General features: G+C 39.7%; 1 protein-coding gene across 2 annotated transcripts in view; it reads right to left on the bottom strand.

Moving 5' to 3' along the window:
- ap3b1a (adaptor related protein complex 3 subunit beta 1a) overlaps nucleotides 1-20,284 on the bottom strand; it is a 299,213-nt gene that overhangs the window by 33,993 nt on the left and 244,936 nt on the right. For both annotated transcript variants that reach the window (XM_043707081.1, XM_043707091.1), the window contains 2 exons: nucleotides 12,133-12,364; nucleotides 8,210-8,294 (listed from right to left, as the gene is read on the bottom strand). In XM_043707081.1, coding sequence (XP_043563016.1) covers nucleotides 8,210-8,294; nucleotides 12,133-12,364 — 317 coding nt within the window. The remainder of the gene's footprint in view (nucleotides 1-8,209; nucleotides 8,295-12,132; nucleotides 12,365-20,284) is intronic.

The following is a 20,284-nucleotide window of genomic DNA, read 5'->3' as shown; positions in this document are numbered from 1 at the left end:
TTGACACCTCAGGCCAATTGATCTCACTATAACCTCCATCTCCCCTGCCCCACTAGTATTGCTCTAAAACCATTGATCGGAACACACAACCGATCAGTTTCCATTTTCTGATTTCTGGCAGGCCAATTAAGGTGGTGAGTAATTGTGATTACACTGCTAAAAGATCAATCGAATTTGCTGAAAGATTCAATACTTCTTTGGAGGGACCAGAAGGCAAACATGATGAGCAGCGGTATTCTGAGATGAGCAACTACTTTAAAATAAAATTAACGTTTATTTCAGCAGACCTACCCATACAAGTGCTCTCTGAGGTGTGAATCAATATAAAAACAAAAAAACTGTTCAGATAGCTGTTTTTAAAAAAAATAAAAGCCGTTATGTTGTGTACACATTTATCTAAGGAATAGAATTCAGCACAGAATGCATTATATGAAATAGAATTCAGCACAGAATGCATTACAACACTTAGTCATAAATATGTTTTAAAATTCACATGTCGACACTTTTAACAACTTATTTTTCTTTTGAAATAGCAGCCTTCTCACATTGCAAACTAAACCATTTCAGCCATTGCTTTGTTTGATCATTCAGCTCACAGTTTAAACCATTATAATAAAGACCTCTTTTTGATGTCTGTGGCAAAGCCATTTATGAGCATCTTAATCATAGACCAGAATTCTCTATCATTGATCTGGATTTTATCTTACAGAAAAGTAATAAACAATTACTGGGCATCACTTCAGAAACTCAAATTTTTATTCATTCTAAATACGATAGACCACACTGGTCATAAAACATTGATTTGCATGAAACTCACAGTTGACCACATCAAAGTCACAACAAGCCTCAATTCCCCATCCATAGCCACCACCCAGAAAAACAAAGACAGCACTGTAATATCTAGCAACACTTTTGGTTATCCTATCCTAGACATTGCTAGTGAAACTACTCCAGTATGAATTTGAATACAAATGAGTCAATGAAATCACTAAATGTAAAAATCTGTCTCACATGCAGATACACTGGAATGCAGAGACATTCTTCTGAAAGGTTATCAATTACAACTTTATTTTTCAAATAATGATAATTACAGGATTAGAGTCTCAATGACTGGAGTTGTACAAATGAAAAATTAACGTTCCTAATATAGAAGAACTGAAATACAATATTGCATCATATTGTGTACATGTAAATTTAGATTTCAGGCTGTTAACACAATTCATCCAAATGGGGTCGCTACAGCAATTGAAAAATGTATGCATGCCTCATAATGCAGAGTAAATTTACTGCTTCATGGGTTAGTGTATATATACACACTACAAAATATTTGTTCTAATTAGTTCTCTGAAGCATGCTCCAGTGTTATTGCACTCCCACTAAATGAGGAGATGAGCACTCGATTTTATGCGATAGCCATAATTTTGAAAGTGCAGTGCAATAATTTTTATTACTGCACCAGAGGCACAATGCATTTCTTTCTTGCTTATGTACAATCTCACTCACAAAATCAAAAGCGTACACTTTAAAGGAGGAAAATCTTAATTTGAATTATTTTCATACACAACTATTTCATCTGATGACGGATCTTTGGACGATTGCCAGCTTTGAGAAGATTTGGTCAAGCAACAACTTAATTTTGAAGTTCTCATATTCATTGAATTTGTCCTTGGTCTCAGCCCTCCCTATCTATGTTCTCCGATCCCAAGAACTTCCAAAACATCTGTGCTCATCTAATTCTGATTTCTTGTGCAATCTCAATTTTAATAAACTAACACTGATGGCTATTATTATGACCAGGTAAGGAGGGCACAAGCGCTAGTCAGCTCCTCGCTTTTTATCCCCCTTCGCTAGCCACAAATATTTTTACTTTTGTTTTAGCATGCATTTATCTTACACTTCAATTAAAATTTAGCAATCAGATTAGAATTGAAGGGGCCAGTTACAAGATTTTCTTGAGTGAAAGAAAGAGGAATATTAATTCCTAAAATACAGAGAATGATATAAAACACACCAAGCGCACACACAAACACAGGTATAAAGCTCAAGAAGGGGAAAGTGGCAAGTATAAGGAGGAAGATCACAAAATGGCAGCTAAAACAGTTTTCTTAGAATCCTTGACTTGTTACAGCTGAACCTGAGGTTGCTTGGTTGATGTAGAATCTGCACAATCCTTGGGCTCTCGATTAATACATTTTTCTTCAATTTCTTCATCACAGATGCTGGCTTCTGAGATGTTGAGAAGAATATATGGGGAAAGAAAAAGCCTTCCAGTCCTTGCAAATACCAATCATTTCCTTTCTTTCTTGCTCTGTGAGGGAGTTACTGAAATATAGCTCATTTACATGTTCCCAAGTTTGCTCCATTGACTTTCCAAGCTGGAGAGTTGCAAGCAACTCTTTCATGAACAGTGCAGAGTGTTCTCTCAAAATTGAGGTTGCGCTCCTCAAAATCACTCAACTTCAAGTGAAAAGATCTTACTGTCTTCCTTATCAGAGAAAAGGATGTACACGTACCCTCCAAGCTGAAATTAGTATTACCTGTAATGTAAATAACTGAAATTCTATATTGGTAGCTGCCATACTGTTAAAAATGTAACAGTAATATTTCATTTTCTACTTATAGCATGCCAGACTGGAATAGGGGTTTGGGGGCCTTTGCTTAGTGGGCTCCTGGCCATAACCTCACTTGTTGCCAGCTGCATCACAGCCAGCTCCTGTTGTCTTTTTTGGTGGCCCTGCCACCAATGAGGACTGCTCAGGACATGACTCAGTGGGGCTGCTCCTCTTGGCTAGCTGCTGGGCCTTAGCTTGCCTTTCCTTCTGCCCTCCTTTTCATGACGGCAAGGTTTCAGTTGCGGCTGAGCTCATTGGAATTTCCTCCCCTCTCTATGCGAGGATAGTCAGTACTCCTGGATAACTGTGGCAAAGTGCAAGGGAGCAGCTAGATTTTGCCTGAGATGGCCACTCTAGTCTGGATGAAGTTCAGTGGCTCCCCTGTACATTTCCATTGGCTGCAGCAGCCCTGCTCTTCCAGCTCACCTTGAGAGAGAGGGGCCTGCTACAGTCAGATGTCAAGCATCACATTAGCCTTAATGAGTATCTTGGTAATGTGACAATAATAAATCAAATCAAAAAACTAGGGACTAGAAATCCACAAGATAGCCCCAACTGATTAATATTTGGAGCAAATTCCACAATCTTCTTTGCCTAAAATAAAGTTCTGGAGTTTTAACTACGCTAAACTTGCATTTTCAAAATGGAACCGATCACCTTCGAGTGGATAGTCTATTCAGATCACTAAACACTTAATTTTACTCACTACTTGATTCTAGAGATCTATGAGCTTATTCAGCAACACTGAAATAGAGGGCCAGTAATTACATGCTGTCCATTAAGATAGATGGTGGCCTTCACTTTGCTAGATACTCAGTCGTGAAAACATTTCAGTACCAACACCTCTAAGTATTTCAAGCTGGGGTCTATTGTGTGCACGGTCAAGTTCTTTGTAACGGAGCTCCTTGACGTGGGAGAAGCACTGTCCACAAATCTGAGCAACGGTGGTGAAATGCAATGTAAGATCAGCACCGGACAATTACTTGCAATGATTTATTAACATGGCAGAGATTAAGTTAAGAAGTCAATGTACCAAAAGGTTTATCTTTATATGTGGCAAGAGTGACTGCCCTTAACATCAAAGGTGTAATTGATCAAGCGTGGAATCAAAGAGATCAGCAAAACTGGAGTCAATAGGAATCAAGAGAAAATGTTGCCGCTGGTTGGTGTCATATTTAGTATAAAGAAAGATAGTTATGGCTGTTGGAGATCGCTAGTCTTAGCTCTGGGACATGTTTGCAGTTCCTCAGGGTAGTGTCCTAGGGCTGACCACCTTCAGTTGCTTCATAATGATCTTCCCTCCACCATAAAGTCAGAAGTGGATGTTCATTGATGACTGCACAATATTCAGAAACATTTATGACTCCCCAGATACTAAAGCAGTCCACATCCAAATATAGTGGACTTGGATAATACTTGGGCTGGAAAGTAGCAAGTACATTTGTGCCACACAAATACTAAGCAATAACCATCTCCAATGAAAGAATGTAACCATCATCCTTTAACATTCAATGGTGCTACCATCACCGAATTCCCCACTATCAACACCCAGAAGAAATCAGTGACCAGAAACTGAACTAGATTAGGAATTCTGCATTAGCAAACTCACTTCCCAATATCCCAAAGCCTGTCCACCACCTAAAAGGCACAAGTCAGGAATGTGATGAAAACGCCCCACTTGCCTACATACAGTTCTAACATTTAATCACCAAAATCACAGCCACAAATATCTATGAGGCTGCATGTCGTCTTAACGGTTGACATGGACACGATAGGTTGAATTGCTTCCCCAAACCTCAGAAAAATGTAAAATAGAAGGTACGTTTCATACTTCAAACAGTTATGGAACAATGAAAGATGACATAAATAGACCACAAGAATCAGCCACTAACAAAGATCCATGACACTTGAAGGGGATTTAAAACTTGCGACCTGGCACTGGCTGGCAGCAGAGGGTGGATCAATTAAGCACAGACTAACCAGAGATCAGTCTCCAAAGTGACCTTAAGTGAGAAAGGAATAAAGACATTTAAAAAGAAACAAAGAAAACCTGCTGTACACACTAAAGACAGGGATTGACTTGAAACATGTGGTTGCAACTAAATGGCAGCATTTTTATCCTGGGGTGAAAGGTTGATTGCTGGTGGGAGAAATAGAATAAAGGGAATGAACCAGAGAATTCAAAAGGAGTTGAGTCGCCAATTGATACTCAAAACAAATTATTTGACGAAAACAATGGACTGCAAAGTATATCTCTCTTACAGGATGCAGGCAAATTCTTTTCTCACACACCTTCACACATACTTTTTTTACTCCAAAAAAGAAAGGCAATGGCTTCATAAGAGTTACAGTAAAAAAATTCCAAATCTGGATGAATCGCATGTATCCAATGAAGTAGAAATATAAAGAGTTTTGTCTATCGTGACTGTGAACAGGAGCATAACATAAGATTAATCTAAGCTTGCTATAAAAAGCATAAAGATAAGTCAAGCTATCTCATGCTGTTCACTGGCTCAATTTGGATAACGTTTCTTTACTCTTTACCAATGTTGTCAGAAATGCTGCTATAGAACCCGATAACCGAAGTACAGCATGAAAATTCTAACAGGTTCTCACATACAGCATGATAATCTCCACAAATTCCATTACAATTTATATGACTTTATCTCAATAGACACGTCAATGGAAAAACAATATTAATATATTTTCACAAGAAACTACATGCAAGTTTGAATATTAACCAATATTAGGTTGTTTGTTCCCAAATATTTTTGTGAACAGTTGATTTAAAAAAGTGTTTATAAACAAATAAAACGCTAAAACCATTAAAACTACCTTAAAAACTGCATGACAGTGACAACCCATTTTGCTCTAAGCCTCTTTGGTAAATAATGCAAATGTTTTACCCAGAGTATATTATTTTATGATGGAGTAACACATGAAAATCACTGACCGGTACAGATTAGCTTATCAATCAAACTTGCCCCATAATCTCAATGTCCACAGAATCTTGACAATACACTTCCTATGCCCCAAGTATATAACAGAGACATGTTGAAGGTGACTTGATAGGTATCAGAGAAAGAGGTAATTTATAAGAAGAATCTGGATTCCAAAGGGCTTGATTAACTGAACATGATTTGAGTTATAATTTCCAAGTTGTCATCAGTACTGGTTATAGGCAGGATTTTCTTTTGAAAATAGGGTGTACACTCAAGTATATAATTGCAAACTTTAAGTAAGTGGCATTCGGGGCAAATCTCTTACTGGTTGGAGTCATACCGAGCAAAAAGAAAATTAGGTATGGTTATTAGAAGCCAATCATCTTAGAAGCCAAACCCATCCCCCTAAACCACCCCATCATCATCCATGTGCTTATCCAAGCCCCTAATGTGGCTGAGTTAATTATATTGGCTGGCAGGACATTCCACGCCCTTACCACTCTCTGCATAAAGAGCCTATCTCTGACATCTGCCATAAATCTATGACCCCCTCAATTGGTTATGCCCCCTCATACAAGCAGACACCATCACCCTAGGAAAAAAGACTCTCACTGTCCACTATATAATCCTCTGATCATCTTGTCTGTCTCTATTAAATCCCCTCTTAGCTGTGGTTCTGTTCGCCGAGCTGGAAGTTTTTGTTGCAAACGTTTCGTCCCCTGGCTACGCGACATCATCAGTGCTTGGGAGCCTCCTGCGAAGCGCTTCTTTGATGTTTCCTCCGGTGTTTAAGTGGTCTGTCCCTGCCGCTTCCGGTTGTCAGTTTCAGCTGTCCGCTGTAGTGGTTGGTATATTGGGTCCAGGTCGATGTGTTTGTTGATGGAGTTTGTGGATGAATGTCATGCCTCTAGGAATTCCCTGGCTGTTCTCTGTCTGGCTTGCCCTATGATAGTAGTGTTGTCCCAGTCGAATTCATGTTGCTTGTTGTCTGCGTGTGTGGCTACTAAGGATAGCTGGTCGTGTCGTTTCGTGGCTAGTTGATGTTCATGTATGCGGATTGTTAGCTGTCTTCCTGTTTGTCCTATATAGTGTTTAGTGCAGTCCTTGCATGGTATTTTGTACACTACATTAGTTTTGCTCATGTTGGGTATCGGGTCCTTCGTTCTGGTGAGTTGTTGTCTGAGCGTGGCTGTTAGTTTGTGTGCCGTTATGAGTCCTAGGGGTCGCAGTAGTCTGGCAGTCAGTTCCGAGATGCTCCTGATGTATGGTAGTGTGGCTAGTCCTTTTGGTTGTGGTATGTCCTCGTTCCGTGGTCTTTCTCTTAGGCATCTGTTGATGAAGTTGTGCGGGTATCCGTTTTTGGCGAATACCTTGTATAGGTGTTCCTCTTCTTCTTTTTGCAGTTCTGGTGTACTGCAGTGTGTTGTGGCCCTTTTGAATAGTGTCCTGATGCAGCTTCGTTTGCGTGTGTTGGGGGGTTACTTTCATAATTTAGGACTTGGTCTGTGTGTGTGGCATCTCGATGGGTACTTGAATAAGGAGGGTTTAGAGGGATATGGTCCAAATGCTGGCAAATGAAACTAGCTTAATTTAGAATATATGGTCAGCGCAGACAAATTAGATTGAAGGGTCAGATTTTGTGCTGTATACCTCTATGAATATGACTATATTGCCAACCATCAAACGCCCTGGAGATGATGGGAGTGAGTCACATTCTCAAATGGATACAGTAGGTACATTCACAATGCCATTAGGAAGAGTGTTCCAGAATTTTGATTCCAAACTAAAAAATAAAGGAATTGCTTGAGGTCAGGATGGTAAGCAGCTTGAAGGGAAACTTGCAAGTGGTGGTGTTCTCATACATCTGGGGCCCAAGTCCTTCTAGACTGTCAAGGTCACAGGTTTACAAAGTGCTACTGAAACAGCCTTGGTGAATGCGATGGATACCCTAGTAGCCTGGATGACTCTAGCTCCTGTAACACAAGAAAGCTGATGCAATCCAGGACAAGGCAGCCAGCTTGATCAGCACTCATTCATCACATCAAACATTCCTTCCCTCTGCCACAGCTGCACAATGGCTGCAACATAAATCAAAAACGTGATGGACTGCAGCAACTCACCAAGCTTCCACTAAAAGCATCTGCCACATCCGCTTTCTGGACACACCACCATCTGCAAGTTTCTTTTCAAGCCACAACAGCCTGACTTGAAACTACAATTCCTGCTCCTTCACCAAATCTTGGAACTCCCTCCAGACAGAGTTCAGTGGTTCAAGAAAATGGTCTGCCTCCAACTTCCCAAAGGTAATTAGGGATTTGCACTAAATGCTGGCATTCCAATGATGCTCACATCCAATGAACAATTGGAAATATGTATTGTATATTAAATAAACTATGAATACTTGGTATCAATGTTCCAGGAGCCTCAATCATATCAAGGAATAGACGGATATCTAAAACCACAAATTAAAATAATCCTGTAATTAGGTGGAGTGAGCAATTCTCTAAATACTAAATATAGGCCCATTATACACCACCGACACAATCCCTCTCTTACCAGCTGAACTTTCACTCGATGTTCACAAATATGATCAAATGATAAGTCACAAGTCTAAAATATTTTAGCAGAAAGACTGATGACAAATAGCTTACTTACCATAGTACAAAGTTGGCAGCCTGTGTAGAATCACAGAAGTCAATACCCATTGAAGCAGTCTTTGATGTTCCAGGCTCAAGACACTCTGAAACAAAAAATTATGTATTTTGCAGATACAGTAATAGAAGACCATTTCTAATTACTATTCCATTGGCACAGAAATTTTGAGTCGATTGGCCTCCTTTCATGCAGCATTATTCCAGGATTCCAACACAATGGCAATGACTCTTGTTAGAATAATCTTTTTAGAAAATTAAAATGTGCTTTTCTTTCCCCCACAATATTTCACAGAACTTCCTCTGCAGAGAAATAGGGGCAGCAGTAGGTCCACCCAGTCTGCTCCAGTACTCAATATCATAGCTGACCTAATTTTCCTATGGCACGGTGGCTCAGTGGTTAGCACTATTGTCTCACAGTGCCAGGGACCTGGGTTTGATTCCAGCCTCGGGCGACTGTCTGTGAAGTTTGCACATTTTCCCCGTGTCTATGTGGGTTTCCTCCGGGTGCTCCAGTTTCCTCACACAATCCAAAGATGTGCAGGTCAGTTGAATTGGCCATACTAAATTGTCCTAGTGTTAGGTGCATTAATCAGGGGTAAACGTGGGGAATGGGTCTGGGTGGGGTTCTCTTCAGAGGGTCGGTGTGGACTTGTTGGGCCGAAGGGCCTGTTTCCATCCTGTTGGGAATCTAATCTAATTTACCTGTTTTGCATAAACTGTTGACACCTCATCAAACAAAAGTCTCAACTAGGAATAAATTCAATGACCCAACCCCCACTGCTTTCTGTCGAATACGTTCCAAAAGCAAAGGAAGGGAAGAGAAGAAACTCCCCAACTGTCTTAAATAGGAGATCCTTTATTTTTAAAACTGTGCCCCTCGTTCAAAATTCTCCCATGAGTGGAAACATCCATTCAACACCTACTGTGCATTCCCATGCGTTTCAGTAAGACACACATTTTTCTGGGCCCAAACCATTCATCCATTATCTTAAGATAATGCCTTCATCCCAGGAATCAGTATTGTAAACCTTCTCTGAACTGTTACCAATACAAGCAAACCCTTTCTTAATTGAGAATACCAGAATTGTCCACACTACTCCAGGTGTGGTCCTATCAATGCCCCCTACAGTTGCAGCAAACCGTTCTATAACCCACCCTGCTTACAATAAAGGCAGTATTTCATTTTCAATTACTTGGTGTACTTGCATATTTGTTTTTAAATGATTCACTGACAAGGACACCTGGATCCCTCTGCACTGCAGCATTCTGTAAGCTTCCACCATTTTATATAATTTGCATTTCTATTCTTCCTAAAAAGTGGGCAAGTTCACAGGTTTGCCACATTACACACCCGTTGCCAAATTTTCACACAGTCACTTAGAAGTGACCTACATCTTGACCTTTCAAAGCAAGTCAAATCTTGCATTCAACTGAGATCCACAAATGCATTTTCATTGGCAGTTGGTAAACAGCATTCCAGCACATGGGCTTCAGCCTTCCTAACACAAAGATGCTGAGGTCAATTCTAACATGCCTTCCACTGTCCTCCCTCTCCTCCTTTCCTACCACATCCCTATCCTCTAAGGCAATATATCAGTTAACTACACAGGACAGAAATTGGAGTGCTTTGTGGTCTGTTATGTCCCAACACCTTGTCAGCGTAATCAACGCCCTCAGGGAAAACAGAAATGAAATCTTTTCTTTGTAATTTTGGCTTTTGACATTAACTAAACTACACGATTAAGAAAAAGGGCATGTTAAAAACATATCTGACTAAAGTACAATTATTTGAACTCTATTGCTAAGAAAAGTTACCAAGTAGATGCCAGACACTCCCTTATCTCCAACGGATATTAAGCAAGTATTTTGCAGTGTTTACTGTGGAGAAGGAAATGGAAGTTATAGAACATTGGGAAAGAAATAATGACATCTTGAAAACTGCCAATACTACAGAGGTGGTGGTTGGGGCTGGATGGCTTAAAGAGCATAAAGGTGGATAAATCTCCAGGACCTGATCAGGTGTACCCTAGAACTCTGCAGGAAGCTAGGGAAGTGATTGCTGGGCCCCTTGCTGAGGTATTTATATCATCGATAGCCACAGGTCAAGTGCCAAAAGACTGGAGCTTGGCTAATGCGATGCTACTATTTAAGAAAAATGGTAAGGAAAATCCAGGGAACTACAGACTGGAGAGCCTGACATCAGTGGTGGGCAAATTGTCGGAGGGAATCCTGAGGGACAGGATTACATTTGCAAAGACAAAGACTGATTAGGGATGGTCAACATGGCTTTGTGCATGGGAAGTCATTCTCACTAACAATGGAGTTTTTTGAAGTAGTAACAAAGAGGATTGAATGAGGGAAGAGCAGTGGACGTGATCTATATGGACTTCAGTAAGGCATTTAATAAGGCTCTTCAAGGTAGACAGATTAGCAAGGTTTTCTCTCTCCACCCTGGAGGCTTCCTGCCTCTATTCCTGATGAAGAGCTTTTGCCCAAAACACTGATTTTTCCTGCTCCTCGGATGCTGCCTGACCTGCTGTGCTTTTCCAGCACCACTCTGATCTAAACTCTGGTTTCCAGCATCTGCAGTCCTCACTTTTGCCTAGATTAGCAAGGTTAGATCATATGGAATACAGAAAGAGTTAACTGTTTGGATTCGGTACTGGCTTGAAGGTAGAGGACGAGGGTGTTGATGATGCTGCCTTGCTTTTTAGAATGGATGTCTGTGACCAGCGATGTTGTTCAAGGATCAATGCTGGATCCTTTATATAAATGATTTGGATGTGAACATAGGACGTATAGTTCGTAAGTTTACAGATGACACCAGAATTGGTGGTGCAGTGGACAGTAAAAATGGTTACCGAAGAGTTCAGCAGGGCCTTGACCAGATAAGCCAAGTAGTGCCAGATAGAGTTTAATTTGAGTAAATGAGAGGTGCTGCATTTTGGAAAGACAAATCAGGGCAGGACTGATACACTTACTGGTAAGGTTCTGGGTAGGATTGCTGAACAAAGAGACCTTGGAATGCAGGTTCATAGTTCCTTGAAAATGGAGTTAAAGATGGACAGATTAGTGAAGGCAGCATTTGGTATGCTTGCTTTTTGTTGGTGAGTATGTACATTGAATATAGGAGTTGGGAGGTCACATTGCAGCTGTACAGGACATTGGTTAGGCCAATGGAATACTGTGTGCAATTCTGGTCTCCCTGCTGTGGAGGAATGTGGTGAAACTTGAAAGGGTTCAGAAAAGATTTACAAGGATGTTACCAGGGTTGGAGGATTTGAGCTATAGGAAGAGGCTGAATAGGTGGGAGCTGTTTTCCCTGGAGCATCAGAGGCTGAGGGGTGACCTTATAGATGTTTATAAAATTATGAGGGGAATGTATAGGGTAAATAGGCAAGATCTTTTACCCCAAAGTGGGGGCATCCAAAATTAGCTGTCATAGATTTAAGGTGAGAGGGGAAGGATTTAAAAGGGACATAAGGGGCAACGTTTTCACACAGTATAGCGCACAGATGGAATGAGCTGCCAGAGGAAATGGTGGAGGTTGGTACAATTACAGTATTTAAAAGGCATCGGATGTTTATACGAATAGGAAGGGTTTATATGAATAGGAAGGGTTTAGAGGAATATATGACAAATGCTGGCAAATGGGACAAAATTTATTTAGGACATCTGTCGGCATGGACACGTTGGACTGAACGGTCTGAAAACATGAAAAGTAAAGGGTGAGGGCATGGAACTAATCTATAGATATATCACTTCACCAATAGTAATCTCAGTATCTTATAAAAGGCTGCAAGCATGGGTGTAGTGGTTTTACAGTAATTAAAACAAAAGAAGATGCACAACAAACATAAATAAAAGATGGAACATAACCAAATGTAAAGCAGGAACTTATATACCAATGCTGTGCTTCATTACCTATTTCATAGAAATCATGTATACGCATCCCTGTTGCAAGCTTCTGTTCTCCTATTCGAATGTTCTTGATTTCTTTATCGGAGTTATTGGTTAATATGATCTGAACAGAAACCATTTTTGAGTTGTAAATACACTGCCGACGGGAAAAGTGATACTCCGCTCCAAGGCCTTTTCCAGACATCCGATGAAGTAGCATGTATGATTTTGGAGGAACAAACACTGGAGTGGCCACCTATTCAGCAGAAATAAAAAAGTCATTTAAATAGTTCAAACAATTATGCACAATGTAGAAAAATTGCATTATTTTGCTTCCGATCATTCTGAATTAGAGCTAGGTCTAATTTATTGCATTTCCCATGCAGTTAAATTGAAAAGAAAATCTGTTTTGCTGATTCCTCCTAATCCAAACTTAAATTCTGCATCATCAGGGTTGATGAAGTATGACCTCTCACAAAGTATTTGATAAAGAGCCATATAATAGACAAGCTACTAGAATAGAAACTCAACTCGAAGGAATTAAAGGAAAGTGGCAGCACAGATACAAAATTCCAAGAGATAGAAAGAAGGTAGTAGTGAATAATTATTTTTCAGGTTGGTGGGAAGTACAAATTAGGTCTTTCAGGATCAGTATTAGGACCATTGCCCTTGTACATATGTATAAATGATCTGAATTGGGTCTAGGGGTAGTAATTTTCAAAATTTGCAGATGACACAAAGCTTGGAAATGAAGAAAACAATGAGGGCTACATTAGCTGACGTCAGGAGGATAGAGACTAGTGAAATGGATAGATTTGTGGTGAAAAAAATTTAATTCAGTGAAGTGTAAAGTAATACTGTGATGCACTATAAAAGAAAAATATACAATTTAGTAAGGATTAGATGGTATAACTTTAAAGGAATTGCAGGAAGAGACATCAAGGGTTTTATATGTTCAAAGATTTGAAGGTGACAGGAGAGTTGGCAAGATTTTGAAAAACATTTGATCCTTGGCTATTTTAATCGAGACACAGTACAAAAGGAAACATATTCTGCTAAACCTTTATCTGAAGCCTAATCAATCAGTGATGTTCAGAGTAGTGTGTCCAATTTACAGCACCACAGCTTAACAAGGAACTCGGGATCAGGGGAAAGTTACCAGAGTATTAAAAGTGAAGAAGTTTGGTTATTCAGAGGAAATATTTTTAACAACATTTCCTCCAGTCATAGATAGTCAAGACGTTCAAGGGATGTTCAAGTCAAGAGGAGTTTTGGTCGAGGGCATAGGGAACAATGGTTTCCACTCGCCAAGATCACAGATTTAAGATAATTGGCAAAAGATATTGGCATGCAGCAGGGAAGAAGTCTGAGTATTCTTGCTAAGCAGTGAGTTACAATGATTTGGAAGAAACTGCATGAAATTGGATATGTACTTGTGAAAGAGAAATTGCGATATGCAAAAAGGGTTCAAGAGTGGGGTGACTTGGATGGTTCTTCCAATAATCTGTGATTTTCCAAATCCATGATTTGACAATGTATTTAAATAGCTAAAATCAAACATAGAAACAAAGTGTCATGTTGTTGCAGTTCTTTTTTGTTTAAATTCTTTGTTCATTTCCCAGATGTGGTCAGGCAGTTTACCCATTCACTAGACTCTCAAAGTCATTCAGCAACAAAAGAAACAACTGGGAACAAATTCTGATGTTCCCTTGTAACAAAATTTTGTCCCTAAAAAAAAGTGACAGCTTACAACCAAATTCCTATCAATAAATAAATATCCACAGATTTTGCTGCAGTTTCATCGAAGCAACAGCTCAGTATGCAGTCACTATTTTTGTGATTCATTGCTTCTGCTGTGTAAAATACACACAAATCTATTAGAGGACTTTTAAAATGACAATGCCTGGTTTACTTTCAAAGAGTGAACTATAATCTTTATAAAATATTTTGCAATTCTATCACGCAAAATATAACCACTGAGAGGATGATGCAAGTGCTCTTCCTAATCAACTGCTGACTGTATCACCATTCCCAGAATGTTTTGTGCAGAATGTTCTATGAAGAAAATCACAGCCTCAAAAGGCTTGATGCACTGAAAGGCCACTACAGATCATTCACATATTTCATCTGTTTATTGCGATAAGCAAATAGCCCGTGGAATGACAGCGCACATAACTGTCAAATGAGTAACACTTAGGTTTAGTGAAACATTTATATGGGCCTTTACCTCTCTTAGAAACAGACAGCATCTCTCAATGTCATCCAAAAGAAAAGTCTTACATTTTTAACACTTCACTAAAAAATAACTGAAGAGTGTAAAATGACAAATACCTTGTGCAGTTAGCTGGTAATGGACCATACTCTCAACTCATTTAGATTTATGCAATATAAACTTGTCACTAATAATTAATTTATGAGACAGCTGTTCTTAGAATCTTCCAAGTCTATCGTTACAATAGCTCTTAAGCTATACCTTCAAAAACAGGAGGTGGTTTCAAAGCCTTTTTTAAAAGAAGAAAATAGACACATTTCTAATAATCTAAAAGCAAAGTAAAATCTTAAAAACAACAGGTAGCACAATGAACTAAATTAGGTTAACTGGAAATAATATTACTGAATGCACATCGAAGCATCTCTGCAAATGAAAGGTTCTGTACTGCCTCCACATATGTTTTTACGTAATGGTAACTTACAGTGCCTCGGTTTGTAAAGCACTTAGTGTCACTTGTAGTTAGTTCAAGCAATAGTTCAAACAATTTGTCTATTTTGTATGAAATAAAAATCTATTTGCAAGTTGCTGAGTTTTATGAGGTGATGCCATTGCTTCATTAATAATCAACAGTTGATTGTTCCAGTCATTTTTCACAGGGATTATACCTAAACAGTCAAACACAAGCATTTAAACAGTAACTCCAAACTTCCCTCATCGATACAAAGATGCCAGATTCTCAAAATAACTTGAAACTAAAAGGAAGCAAAAGGGATCCAATCCCTAAACTCATGACAACGTTCTCATGCTTTCAAAGCAAATGCCACTGCCATAATATGCAAAAGACCTATACACATCCCCAATTGTCAATCTATATTTCTAATATATAGAAAATCACTTAAATGCAATGTCCATAAAAAATATAAAAACATTCAGGAAACAAAGCAATCAAATGGAAAATTATTATTTATTGTTGAATAAGTACAGTTTAGAAGTAGGGAAATGTTGTTGCAACTTTTCAAGGCAGTAGTGAGTCTGTACCTACTGTATTGCATTCAATTTTAGTCCCCTTACTGAGAAGGGATGTAGCTGCATTGGAGGCAGGTCAAGGGAGGATCACTAGATTGATTCCAGAGACGAGGGGTTTGTCTTAAAAAAGCAGACAGTTTAGACATAAACTCTGGAGTTTAGAAGAATGAGGGGAGATCTAATTGAGGTATACAAGATGCTAAGGGGGATTGACAAAGCAGACGTTGAGAAGTGGAGCAATCTAGAATGAAAAGTCACAGTTTTAGGATAAGGGGTAGCAGTTTTAAAAAAAACGAGAAATTACTTTTCTTCGAGTCATGAATCTGCAGAACTCCCTGCTCCAGAGAATGTTGGATGCTGGGATATTGCTCAACTGAATTCCAAATTTAATTTTAATAAAACCGTTCTTTCATCTTCATTTTGTTACTCAGACGAACTTCAATAGTTTTTCCTCTCCCTCCAACTCCCCCGCCCGGCCCCCCCACCCAAGTCTGGAAGAATAGTTTGAACGCAGCATTATATTTGTACTGAACCACACAAAAGACAAAATTGCTGCAGAAACTCAGATGATCTGGCTGTATCTGTGGAGAGAGGAAAGTTGATGTTTCAAGCCCAGTGATTTCAGGTGGTCCAGAACTGCCATGTACAAATGTGCTGTTCATTATCTCTTCAGCAGTTTACACTGTTGCTTCAGCCTTTTCATTTGAAAAGCGATTGTGTGAAAATGATATATTGTGAATTTCCCAAACTTGGAACAAACAGCCGAATTGTTCACTCAAGAATTGAGCCATTATCATTCATCATAATGTTAGAAAACTGTAATGGTGACAGTGTGCTTTAAGGCATTGCATACTCTCGATGGCAGTCAAAGTAACAGTTGATGGTTGCCATAGTCTGCAACATCTTCCAACATCTGCAAATCAACTTCCCAGCTCAGCGAACATACCCACAACTACAGCAACCGAGCTACAGACCTTTACACAAACCTTGAACAGTTGATGGCGACATCATAAACAGTGCTTGCAAGAGTGAAGAGGTCTATCCCAAGCTTCATCCATGATATGTCAGAGATGTCACACATTTGAAGCAACTCTTTACCTTGCTTGGTATTTATCTGGAAACACTACATTGGCTATGGTGCTTACCTTGTTACTTATGTTTGACCAGAGAGCATTTTTGTGTTCCCCAGAGAAGACTTGATTGATTGGTGGCTTGCACTGATGCACTACTTTTTTTTCTCATTGCCTTAGGAGAAATGACTATTCCTTTTGTACAAGACACCATCTTTGGCTATCTCTTCATCTCTCTATGTTAAATATTTTCTCATAACAACTGGTGTGTTCTTAATGCCTTCAGATCATGACTACATCTCACAGCATGTGGAGAGCTGCATCATGTTGCATCGTTTGCTTGAGTTGAGCAGAAGTTTTACACTGCAGGATGCCATTTGGCCTATTGTTTAGGCAATACATTTGTCTTTTAGATTCAATATCTCTGTTGAGTTGACAACTTCAGGATTACGCTGAGCTGTTGCTTCTCATTGAATCAGTAAGATTTCACGCTGTCTTAGCATCCTTAACTTTCTACATAGAAAGTGCTGACAGGCTTGTTAGAGCAGCATGCTTCCATTGCTTTCAAGTCACAACCAGATGTTGCCTCTGGAAACAAAATAGCATTCACTGCAGATGCTTTGGAATACATAAAAATAATTTGAAGAAGATACTTTGAAGTGGCTTCCAGTCAGTCTACACAATCACTTTGCCTCTTCCAAATTAAATGTTCATCAGCAAAGACTACAGCCAAACACTTGTTCTCACTATAGTATTGTTCAGTTTGTGTTAATGCCCTGAATACAGATTTAGCTGGCTGTCCATGCTGGCTAAGGGTTTCTCCAAGTCCTACCTTACTGACATCACACTGCTTGTTCACAAAACCAATTAATAGTAACACTGCTTTCAAATCTATTGGTTGCTCCATCTCCACTACAGCTTTCACATCAGAATTTGAGAGAAGTAATGTGGCTGTCAATACTTGACCCACGTATTTGACTTCAGGTATCTTCAATTGCATCTTTTTCTTGCCCAGTTTCAAGTTCATCAGCCAAGCTCTCCCTCTGGCAGTCACACTAGATTTTGATCATGGTCCACGATGGCTTCTTATATTTTCTCTGCAGACGAGATATCCATACACCAGCAGATTAACCACAATAGCTTCCGCTCTAGGATGATCACCTCATGCTGTCTGCATTCTCCCTCTCCCCTCTGCATTCTCCCACTCCCTTTCCCTCTACCTCTCCCAAATGGCGAAAATTGTTATTTTGATACAGCTTCACTAGCCAATAGCTATCTTTCACATCTAGTGTAGTAAAGTCCTTTACTATGGCAAATTGTGACTAAATCTCAAATTCTTGGCATACAATTTTGAGATCTCGGTAACCTTTTATTGAAGTTCTTTGGATTTACGCATACTCTTACTGTTACAGGTTTTCCCATTATTATCATGCTGATAATCCAGTCTGTAGGAGCTGTCAATTTCTTGATTACTTCTTTTCCAGTTCTTCTATATCATAGAATATAGAACAATACAGTGCAGAATAGGCCCATCAGCGCTCTATGTTGCGCCGACCTGTGAACTATTCTCAACTCGTCCCCCTACACTATCCCAAAATCATCCATGTGCTTATCTAAGGATTGTTTAAATCTCCCTAATGTGGCTGAGTTAACTACATTAGCAGGTAGGGCATTCCACGCCCTTACCACTCTGAGTAAAGAACCTGCCTCTGTCTTAAATCTATCAGCCCTCAATTTGTAGTTATGCCCCCTCATACAAGCTGACGTCATCATCCTAGGAAAAAGTCTTTTACTGTGTACCCTATCTAATCCTCTGATCTTCTTGTATGTCTCTATCAAATCCCCCCTTAACCTTCTTCTCTCCAATGAGAACAGACCCAAGTCTCTCAGCCTTTCCCCATAAGACCTTCCCTCCAGACCAGGCAACATCCTGGTAAATCTCCTCTGCACCTTTTCCAATGCTTCCATATCCTTCCCAAAATATGGGGACCAGAAATGAATACAATATTCCAAGTGTGGCCGCACTAGCATTTTGTATAGTTGCAGCATGATATTGTGGCTCCGGAACTCAATGCCTCTATGAATGAAACCTAACACACCGTAATGCCTTCTTAACAGCACTATCCACCTGGGTGGCAACTTTCAGGGATCTATGTACATGGACTCCAAGATCCCTCTCACATCCACACTAGCAAGAATCTTTCCATTGACCCAGTACACGACCTTCCTGTTGTTCTTCCCAAAGTGCATCACCTCATATTTAGCTGCATTGAACTCCATTTGTCACCTCTCAGTCCAATTCTGCAGTTTATCCAAGTCCCCCTGCAATCTGTAACATTTTTCCACATTCATCTTTCAGACTGAATTGGAGGACACGAACCCTCCTTGGTTTCTCTCACACATCCATTTCTAGGGTGGGGAGGGTGGCGTTCTTGGAAGAGTAATCCAGAGACCTGGCAATGCTCTGGGGACCTGCATTCCAATTCTGCCAGCAGATGGTGAAATTTGAATTCGTAAAAATCTGGAATTACAAGTCCAACGAAAATCTTGAAACTATTGTCGTTAAAACACATGGGGCTCACTACATCATATGTGACTATGTGACAGAATTAGAACCTTTCCCACACTCAATGGCAACATGATATAGTGTTACTTTAAAAAAAAGAATTATTTCAAAAACTTCAGCATACAAGAGTTGACTATAAAGAGAACATAAATGAAGGCTATAGGCTACATGATAAACCAATACCACAGCCTGGATCTCAGTCAGGAGAGATTATGCAGGCTTTGAAGACCTATTTTGAACCCTTTATTAATGTTACTTATGAATGGTATTTTTGTTCAACATCAGAACTGAAGAGGGGGAGACTATTGATTAGCATGTGACCAACTGACAATGCACTGAATCCTGAGAATTTGGACAACTGCATGTGGATATCAGAAATAGTATTGTCTTAGACATAAAGACAAGCATCCTGCATATCTGCTGAGAGGAGAAACATACTCTCAAGAAAGCTGGGAGTGGGTAAGGTGAAGATTATTCTGACGTCGTGAGTTGGGCCAAAATGATTCAAATGGGTGACTGACACTGCAGACTGTGGGGCATACAAACAGATGCTTAGAGTCAATGGGCGTGCATCAGATGGCAGTGCTGACCAGACAGCTCTCTTCCACAGATGAAATATAGGCACAAGGAGGAGGAACAAGACCCAGGGAAGAGTTCCTTAACACTTTGGTTCAAGGTCAGCCCTCAACTTTAATGAATCAACACATGATGGAGGGTGAACTGACAGTTGACACGATCAGTAAACCACCTCAATAGTCCTGGCAATACTTTTCCTATCTAATTGATCATAGTTAAACTGTTGCAAACACACTGAAATTTTCTTACAGATGGTCACATGTCTATATTAGATAAATGTGTTTCTGAATCTCAGTCTTATTCTGCTGCAGAGAGCTCACAAGATCAAGAAAAAAATGCAAAGGAAGATGTTTGATGGCAAGACAAGGATCACATACTAACAATCACATGACTATCTGGATACTGGAAAGGTGAGTGCTGTAGCTAATTTGGCTAATTTGTCAGAGTATGAACCTCTGCAAAATCACTGTTAAGGGCATACAGTGATATTATTGTACAGAACAAGGTACAGTTTTACTAGATGGAAATGTGTTGCTGGAAAAGCGCAGGAGGTCAGGCAGCATCTAGGGAACAGGAGAATCGACGTTTCGGGCATTAGCCCTTCTTCAGGAATGAGGAAAGTTGGTCCAGCAGGCTAAGATAAAAGATAGGGAGGAGGGACTTGGGGGAGGGGCGTCGGAAATGTGATAGGTGGAAAGAGGTCAAGGTGAGGGTGATAGGTCAGAC

Source organism: Chiloscyllium plagiosum, chromosome 2, assembly GCF_004010195.1.
Source record: "Chiloscyllium plagiosum isolate BGI_BamShark_2017 chromosome 2, ASM401019v2, whole genome shotgun sequence".
Lineage (NCBI taxonomy): Eukaryota > Metazoa > Chordata > Chondrichthyes > Orectolobiformes > Hemiscylliidae > Chiloscyllium > Chiloscyllium plagiosum.
This window is presented reverse-complemented; position numbering and strand designations above follow the sequence as displayed.